This window comes from Pinus tabuliformis, chromosome 6, assembly GCF_031772625.1.
Source record: "Pinus tabuliformis cultivar Carrire ecotype Pingquan chromosome 6, CPIR1, whole genome shotgun sequence".
Lineage (NCBI taxonomy): Eukaryota > Viridiplantae > Streptophyta > Pinopsida > Pinales > Pinaceae > Pinus > Pinus tabuliformis.
The window spans coordinates 1,987,159,079-1,987,169,144 of NC_142292.1; the positions used below are offsets into that span (position 1 = coordinate 1,987,159,079).

General features: G+C 35.6%; 1 protein-coding gene across 7 annotated transcripts; it reads left to right on the plus strand.

Annotated features, from left to right (window-relative positions):
* The first annotated feature begins 247 nt into the window (after nucleotides 1-247).
* On the plus strand, nucleotides 248-7,671 carry LOC149267186 (uncharacterized). Of its 7 annotated transcripts, none has more exons than XM_089431713.1 (4): nucleotides 248-410; nucleotides 521-632; nucleotides 6,490-6,593; nucleotides 7,391-7,671. In XM_089431713.1, exons 2-4 carry the CDS (start codon nucleotides 598-600, stop codon nucleotides 7,549-7,551), a joined length of 300 nt encoding a protein of 99 aa, XP_089287839.1. In that variant the 5' UTR covers nucleotides 248-410; nucleotides 521-597; the 3' UTR covers nucleotides 7,552-7,671. The 7 variants fall into 7 exon arrangements, with proteins under 7 accessions (XP_089287839.1, XP_089287847.1, XP_089287825.1 ...); XM_089431721.1 differs by having other exon boundaries at nucleotides 248-402; XM_089431699.1 differs by lacking the exons at nucleotides 6,490-6,593; nucleotides 7,391-7,671 and adding an exon at nucleotides 2,811-3,454.
* The last annotated feature ends 2,395 nt before the right edge of the window (nucleotides 7,672-10,066 follow it).

Below are 10,066 nucleotides of genomic sequence, written 5' to 3' on the forward strand. Positions count from 1 at the left end.
CAAAGTCTGTTGCTGTCCGCATGCAATGTGGCTCGTGGTGTCCAGCCTGATTCACACGCAAAGTGTCAAACCTGCTGTGAATGGATCATTATACTTAAACCTGCAGAATGTACGTGCAAGCAAACAAAGTCTGTTGCTGTCCGCATGCAATGTGGCTCGTGGTGTCCAGCCTGATTCACACGCAAAGTGTGGTGATAAATGTGTAACCTCTTCCATCAAAACCCCAAACCTAAATTCCATTACCCCCTCCTTCAAAACCCTAATCCTAAATTCCATTACCCTCTCCACACCACGCTGCGCGTTTTGAATTCTGAAGGTGTGAAAGTTTTTGCTGGTTGCATGTTTTTTTTTCTTAACACCATCGTGCCATGGCCCTGTGAAGAAAGAACGTTATAGACACGGGTAAATGTGTAAGTTTTTATTCATAAAACAAAATGCCATTGTTTTGGTTTTTTCTTCGGCAAAATTAATTCATTGTTTTGGTTTTTTCTTCGGCAAAATTAATTTATTCTCTGTACAGATGGTTGGGGCAAAGGTGCGGGAAAATGATGCATTATCGACACGGAATGGGCAGAACTGGAAACAAAATGGAAAAGAATGCAGTGGAAACAAAATGGAAAAGAATGGAGTGGGTATGTATGCATGCTAAGCAGTGTGATTCATGTAATTTTGACAGCATTTAAACCTTTTTCTCGAAATCAGCCTAGTTTATATAAATCAGTGATTGTGATTTATTTTCCCGAGTTCTGTTTCGAACTTTAACCTCACGCCCAGCCTTCTTTCACTCACAAGACCTGGAATTCATTAGTGAATGATATATGCATATAAATTATTATTCGCTATATTATAATAACATTATCCATATTATTAATCGTATATTATATATTTATATAAGTACATAATATATTATCTACTTATAATAATATATTATCTATTTAAGTTTATGATAATAGGGGTAAACAGTTCTGAGGTGCGGCCATAGACCATGTATCAAAAACCATGGAGCTCGTCTCCTCTCCTCATCTCCCTGCATAAATTGTAATTTGAAGACAATTTTTTCCTTATAGTGTGTAACAATACAATATTGCACCTATGTATATAATATTTATGAATAAGGGAAAACTACAATAAAAATTAAAGATAGGAAAAATTTCGTATATTGTTTAAGAATACAATATAGCACCTATGTATATAATATTTATGAATAAGGAAAAACTACAATAAAAAAATAAAAACCAACTCAACCAACTCTACGGCTTGGAATCTCCCGAGGCTTCACTCCTCCACAACCAAAACTCCTTTCTCTATTTCGCACAGAAGTTACGCAACACTTCCCTTGCACAAAGCTTACCCTCGCAGACCACCTTTGATTGCGTGCACCATAGGACTGGGGTATTCGAGTTGGACAGAGGTCCCACTTGGCCAGAGTTTGATACATTAATATGCATTAACATGATCCGTTGCATTAAGTTCTTCTTAGGTAGGCAGATGTGTGCGTGGGCATGGCAGTGAAGCCTCGGGAGATTCCAAGCCGTAGAGTGGCGGCACAGTCTACAACTCATACATCTCTTTTTATTTTTGTTATTGACAGGTGAAATATTCATCGAGAGGAAAGACTTCTGTTACTGGGGATTGACAGAGAAACCGCCTTTGGACATTCTTGGCTGCTGCAAACGCCAACCATATGGAACATTCTTGGCTGCTGCAAACGCCAACCATATGGAAACACTGTTAGGGGTGAACGCCCAAGGTTGAAAATCCACAACAAGATGAAAAGTTTCTACGTTGTCTGGCGTATGCAACCTCAGAATGTTCGTGATTGCCTGTTCTATCACCGATTGAGGATAGAAACCAAGGACGCCCAGTAACAGTGACGGGCTGAAACGCAGTTAGGACATGTGGGTGTACATGTTCCTGTGCGCGTGTGCCCATCTCCTTGAGAGGACCGAGGATCTGATGGCATCTCCCATTGGAATTTTCGAGAGAATGAGGCCAAGGACATCGTCTGTCTGGCAATGTCTCTCTCATCATTTTTATCCTGTCTGGCAATGTCTCTCTCATCATTTTTATCCTCGACACTTATTCGTAGCATTCCTTCCATAGACGGGAAGGAATGCATAGAGTGATCAGTTAGACTCGACCCGACCTGAATCAGGTAAACAAACAGATAAATTTGACGTGATAAAAGGCTAATATTGTTGAAGTATAAACAAAATATATTTTTTATATTACATATTTATCGAATAAAATTTAGCATGCAATTCTTTTGAACAATATATATTTTTATATGACATATTTAACGAATAAATGTTAGGATGCAGATTAGAAGGTTGGATTGGATGACTGCGGCTTCTATATGACATTGTTATTTTCTACAATCGTAATGCTGATATTTTATATGACATATTTAACGAATAAATGTTAGGATGCAGATTAGAAGGTTGGATTGGATGACTGCGGCTTCTATATGACATTGTTATTTTCTACAATCGTAAAGATTATTTATCAACCTTGTAATTTCAATAAATTCGTGTTGGATTTTAGAGAAATTACACCCAAAAACCCAATAAAAGTTTTCAAAAAATTGCACTAAAAACAACTCCTTATTCAATAAGGTTATTGAGAAGCTTATTGCTGCTTCTCTAGTAGTTATTGCTACTTCTCTGCCTTAAGGTTATTGCTGCTTCTCTAGTAGTTATTGCTACTTCTCTGCCTTATGGTGGTTCAATAGTCTGTATTACGATAGTTATATATTGCGGTGGTTCATACATATTGTGGTGGTTCGATATTCTGCATTATCGTGGTTACAGATTGTGGTCGTTCAATATGCTGTATTATTCACTCTGGTTGCGTTGTGGTGATTCAATATGGTGGTTCAATAGTCTGCATTGCGGTGGTTAACATATTGCGGCGGTTCATACATATTGTGGTGGTTCAATATTCTGCATTATCGTGGTTACAGATTGTGGTGTGGTGGTTCAATATTCTGTATTATTCACTCTGGTACATATTGTGGTGGTTCAATATTCTGCATTATCGTGGTTACAGATTGTGGTGTGGTGGTTCAATATTCTGTATTATTCACTCTGGTTGCAGTGTGGTGATTCAATATTCTGCATTGTGGTGGTTACATATTGTGGTGGTGCATTGTGGTGGTTCAATATTCTACATTGTGGTATATGGTTCAATATTCATAACAGAACTTTCCAATTTTAGTCAGCAACCCAATTATTTCTATACTAAGAAGCGTGGATCCTCTAATTTCATTGTGGTGGTTATATTGGTCTGGTTGAATATTCTTCCTAACCAGAACCCGCCGCCATATCGCAAGACTAATATCAACAAAAGCATTATCCTTATAAGAGGCTTTTGCTTGGATAGATTGTAATCTAATCCCATAAATTTTATCAAGAAAATGATTTAAATTTTATAAAGAAAATGATTTATCTATGAAGTTGAGAGCATGCTCTTAATTTTATCAACTGTTCTTTTGTACCTGCCTTCATTACTAGTCAACAATTTACGATTTATCTATGATGTTGACGAGCATGCTACTCATTTTATCAAATATTAATTTTATGGTAGTATCGTGGTCTTTAATTTTATGGTGGTATGGTGGTTTTTTGAGGGAGGGTTATTCAATTATGCTTCACTTTGTGAATATATTTATTTCTTTTGTACATGCCTTCATTACTAGTCAACAACAATTTAATGATTTATCTATGATGTTGACGAGTTTGTTAGGAAATTCTCAAATTAGTTATGAGATATTCATCGAATTTCTTTCTAAATAAATGTATTGTGAATGGGTAAATAAATGTATTGTGAATGGGTAATGGAAAAAATCACTTTTTAAATAAATTCAACTCGTATTGTGATGCTTTTGTTTCATTAAATAATTAATTATTATTATTATTATTAAATTAATTTCATGTATGGCACGAAATTTTTAAAGCCGAATATCTCTACTGAAAATCCGCCAGTTAAAGCTTCCTTATATTTCACGTTTGCTTGTATTTCTTCAGTTAAAGCTTCCTTATATTTCACGTTTGCTTGTATTTCAGCTTTTATTTCATTTATATTTATATTTATAAATTTCACGCTCGCTTGTGTTTCATTTATATTAATAAAACATTGTTCATTGACATATTAGTGATTATTTATTTATGCATAATTTTTATGTTTAAATCAAATATATTTAAAATTTATTTAAATTTAAAATTATAAAATTGTTTATACAAAAGTTCAAACATATTTTTATGTTTAATTCAAATATATTTAAAATTTATTTAAATTAAAAGTATAAAATTGTTTATATTAAAATTCAAACATACTTTTAAAATTATCATTGGTTGACTTAATTTGGTCAAATATTTTTTAAATTACAGAAATGGATTAGCTGTAGCTGTAAATTTTATGTTATTGGAATGAACCCTCCTCTTTTAAAATTAGCTGTACCTGTAAATTTGATGTTATTGGAATGAACCCTCCTCGTTTGTAGCTGTAAATTTGATGTTATTGGAATGAACCCTCTTTTAAAAATTCTTGCTATTTACCCTCATAGGAGCTGAAACAAAAATAAAGCTGCAATGCAAAGAAAAAACCATACTCGGGCGCATTAATAACGCATTAATTTACCAAGTGAGTTAAACTTGCAAATTTATCCACTTTCGATTTCACGTACATTCCAAGCTTTAGTTCATCAGATTGTTTGTTACCACTCGCTCTCGCTCTGTGAAGATCTTCCGGCACGGTGCTTTAAAATTTCAGAAACAAACAAGGGGAAAAAGAAACACAACGCGCTCTGTTTCTACGCCTAATTTCCAATCCTACATCAGATATTTCATAGGCAGGATTCCAACTAACTCGCCTTGAATAGATCTCGTTTTTCCACAGAATAGTTGGATGTGGACTTATTAAATGCTTCCACAAGACGACGAGTCTTCAAGCAAATACTCGAACTGGGTGCTGCAGAGCAGCAGGTGAATGTCGACTTAAATTAAATGATTCCATGCAAGAGCGAAATGGGGATCTTCAACCAAATATTCGTTCTGGGTGTTCCAGAGCAGCGTGCTTCTTACCCTGCAAATCAATATTTATAACATTTAAAATATTTATTTAAATATAATCTACACAAAATATAATCTGCATATACACTTATTACTAAATAAATTTGGATTCAATAGGAACTGTGATTGAGACTTTAGTATGTGGAGATCACTTCAACCCTACTGTTTATGTCCACTTTTCTCATTCTTTTCATTGAACTTCATATTTGACATTTTATTACTTATATTATTAGATTTTACTTGCATATTTTCCCAGTCTGCAATTCTAATAAATTTGATGCATTTTTTCGTTTATTATTTTAAGATCCTTATAAGAGAAAAAAAAACAAGAGTATCTTTGTAAGAGAAAATTTTAATGATTTTTTTTTGAAATTTTAAATATAATCATAATTCAGTTCAATTTTTTTAAAATTTAGAACAGATAAAAATAAATAATATATAATATGCTAATCATTGTAAGATGTATACTCTTGAATTATTTCGAGATTAAATTTTATATAGACAAATTATTTCCGTATTGAATTCAATTCGAATTATTAACTAGGGCCGAGCAGGGTTAAGGTTTCTATACGATAAAAGTAGCCCAACCTTATTCCAGCCTTATGTCAGGCCATATCAAACTTATAAGACTAGTGTAATTAAACCAGAAGTTGTCTTTAGTGCAATTTTTTGGACTTTCTGGTACGAAATATATATATAAGGTTAAATCTTGATTTTTGTTATTTAAACTGGTTTTTTAATTGCTTATTTAGATTTAGCACCTTGAAAAACCCATAGGATGCTTTGATTGTGTAAAGATTACCCATCAAATTTGTGATTTTTGTAAAATTGTAGAAAAATTTGACTAAGAAAAAATTCCAAAAAATCGCACTCAACAAAACTCCATTAAACCCCTACTTACTATAAACGTACTTGTGGCAAAACCGTGGCAACTGTTGGTTATGGGTGGCCGGTTCCGCGGTCAAAGCTGCAGTAGACCCCATTCTTTATACACCATTTTAATATTGACAGCTGTGCATGGATCATTATACTTAAACCTGCAGAATGTACGTGCAAGCAAACAAAGTGTGTTGCTGTCCGCATGCAAAGTGGCCCGTGGTGTCCAGCCTGATTCACACGCAGAGTGTCGTGATAAATGTGTAACCTCTTCCATCAAAACCCCAAACCTAAATTCCATTACCCCCTCCATCAAAACCCTAATCCTAAATTCCATTACCCTCTCCACACCACGCTGCCCGTTTTGAATTCTGAACGTCTGAAAGTTTTTGCTGCTTGCATGTTTTTCTTACATCATCGTGCTATGGCCCTTTGAAGAAAGAACGTTATAGACACAGGGTAAATGTGTAAGTTTTTATTCATAACACAAAATGCCATTGTTTTGGTTTTTTTCTTCCGCAACATTAATTTATTCTCTGTACAGGTGGTTGAGGCAAAGGTTACAGATGGTTGAGGCAAAGGTGCGGGAAAATGATGCAGAGCAGAGTTATGGACACGGAATGGGCAGAATTGAAAGGAATGGAGTGGGTATGTATGGCAGTGTGATTCATGTAATTTTTACAGCATTTAAACCATTTTCTCGAAATCAAGCTAGTTTATATAAATCAGTGATTGTGCCAATAATAAATGCCTTACGTTACAAGGCAAACTGAATTCCCCTAAAGTGGAGTGGGAGTTCAACTACACCAACAATCGCCAGGCCCGGATTCTCCTTTTGTGGGAGTTCAACTACACCGGAATCCGACAGTGGGTTGGAACCCACACTTCCTCCTTGACCATCGCCTTTGTGGCCATACTCCAGTCCACAACCAAAACTCCTTTCTCTATTTCGCACAGAAGTTACGCAACACTTATCTTGCACAGAGCTTACCCTCGCAGCCCGGTTTTATCCTCGCAGACCACTTTTGATTACGTGCACCATAGGACGGGGGTATTCGACTTGGACAGAGGTCCCAGTTAGCCAGAGTTTGATACATTAATATGCATTAACATGATCCGTTGCATTAAGTTCTTAGGTAGACAGATGTGTGCGTGGGCATGGCAGTGAAGCCTCGGGAGATTCCAAGCCGTAGAGTGGCGGCACACTCTACAACTCATATATCTCTTTTTATTTTTTTATTGTAGTTTTTCGGCCACGCCTCAGAACTGCTTACCCCAACACTCATTCATAGCATTCCTTCCATAGAGGAATGCATAGAGCGATCAGTTAGACTCGAACCGACCTGAATCAGGGAAACAACCAGACAAATTAAGGACAAATTAAGGAGGAGGGCAATTTTATAAATCTTCGAAATCTTACTTCTGTGAATGAATATTGTAAACAGGAAATGATAAAAGGAAGGATGGCACGCCTGGGCCATGGATGGGGACGTCCCATGGAAGGGGGCGTGGAGGTAGAGGACGTCCAAGTCAGCAAAATAGAGAAGACTCGTCAACTGCATCACCGGCTCACCGGCTAGTCACCTCAGGGGGAGGAGCATGCTAGCCACCTCAGGGGGAGGAGATCCATGCTGACAGCAGTCCAGGACGCTGCAAGAGCTTACAGAGAGGGCACGGATGATGACATCCACCAGCTTATTCAAGAAATGGAGGAAGAGCTTACAGAGAGGGCACTGATGACGACATCCACCAGCTTATTCAAAAAATGGAGGCAAACATGATGGGAAGAATAGTCTGACCCTGAAGAATGGGCAGAAATAATCCAAGATCAAGATCCTAGTAACACTCAAGACGGATAACGCTCTACGGGCAAGCTCTTCATGTCTAATGGGTTCTAAAACGCCTTCTTGCAAAGGCGCTAGAACAGGTGTAGAACAGGTGTAGAGCAGGTGGCAAGGGAAGTGGCCGGGGAAGTGGCCGAAATTGGGATGCCAAACCTGAAAAAAGAAATGAAGAATTTGCAGGTGAATATGATTATGCAGGATAACAAGTTGGATGAGATCCAACAGAGGCTGGTTCAAATGGCTCAGACGACTCAAACTCATGCAGAACCCATGGATACGATCGGAAGGAATGATCTTTCAATGGTTGTTTTGTTTTTAGCAAACAGTTCTTTTTTTTTTTCAGTTGTTTCATGCTAGCTCTTAGTTTGTTAAGTATTTTTAACTATTTAGTGCACATAGCCCGGATGGAAAGTTCTTTTTTTTAGTTGTTTCATGCTAGCTCTTAGTTTGTTAAGTATTTTTAACTATTTAGTGCACATAGCCCGGATGGAAAGACTAGTGAAATTTTGTTTTTGGAATGCTTATAGCAAACTTAGGTGGCCAACAGACTTGGTTTCCCTTGGACTTGGTTTCCCTTCGAGGCAGGGTGAGGCCACCAAAACGATGTATCTAGTCTTATTGGTCAATATAAATAGAAAAGGAAAGCACTACCTACATTTCAAAAAAAAATCAAACATACTTTTCAAATTATCATTGGTTGACTTAATTTGGTCAAATATATTTCAAATTACAAAAATGGATTAGTTGTAGCTGTAAATTTGATGTTATTGGAAAGAACCCTCCTCTTTTAAAAATTCGCTGTACCTGTAAATTTTAGCTGTACCTGTAAATTTGATGTTATTGGAATAAACCCTCGCTGTAAATTTGAACATGTTATTGGAATGAACCCTCCTCCTTTAAAAATTCGTGCTATTTACCGTCATACGAGCTGAAACAAAAATAAAGCTGCAATGCAAAGAAAAAATCACTGTATAGATCCTATACTCGAGCGCATTAATAACGCTAGGACGAATTGCTGCAAATATTTATATTATACACCTAGTAATTAAAACTTGCAAATTTATCCACTTTCGATTTCACGTACATTCCAAGCTTTAGTTCATCAGATTGTTTGTTACCAAACTTCCACCACATCTCTTCCAGCAGGGTGCTTTAAAATTTCAGAAACAAACAAGGGAAAAAAGAAATTCTACGCCTAATTTCCAAGCCGACATCAGATATTTCATATGCAGGATTCCAACTAACTCGCCTTGAATAGATCTCGTTTTTCCACAATTTAGTTGGATGTGGACTTATTAAATGCTTCCACAAGACGACGAGTCTTCAAGCAAATACTCGAACAGAGCAGCAGGTGAATGTCGACTTAAATTAAATGATTCCATACAAGAGCGAAATGGGCATCTTCAACCAAATATTCGTTCTGGGTGTTCCAGAGCAGGGTGCTTCTTACCATGCAAATCAATATTTCTAATTTTTAAATTATTTATTTAAATAATAATAAAAATGATTTTGTTTCCTATGGAATTTTTTATTCGCAATTATGAATTATAGGCTCCCACACTAATCCCAGGTTTTGGTAACAAAAATCTTTGTTCCCCTGTAATGGCTAAATAAAACCTAGACTCAAAACTTGTTTAAACTAAATTCTGCAATCATGAATAAAACCAAAAATCTTTGTTCCCCTTTAATGGCTAAATAAAACCTAGACTCAAAACTTGTTTAAACTAAATTCTGCAATCATGAATAAAATTTATTGTTGTTGAATATATATATATATATATATATAACATTAAAGCATATTTAATTTGGTAATTCAAAATTTAATAATTAAAATAAGTGAGCTGCCTTGTTAAATTAAATTTAAGTTATTAAATTTTACATGCCAATAGTAATGTTTTGAATAATTTTATTACCTTAATTGGTACTCAGTACCAATATATATGGAGGTATAGCTCCATTAATGCTGGGGGCAATACATTAGATTTACTCAAGTATAAAATCTAACATTTGGCATATATTGCCCCTTGCATTAATGGAGTTATAGCTCCATATATATTGGTTGCCAAGAACATTAATAATATAGGAGTCTTCAATGAAGTTAATTTATTGCCCTAAATTCTACATCCAAAGTAATTTTATTGAGCTCATTGGCATCCCATTACTTACAATAAAAACATTAATAAAAGTGTAGAGTGTTCAAAAAATTTATTTTTTAATAATTGGGGCGATCAAGAGTATTTAAAAAAGTATTTATGCTAGTAATTTAGTTAAAAATGT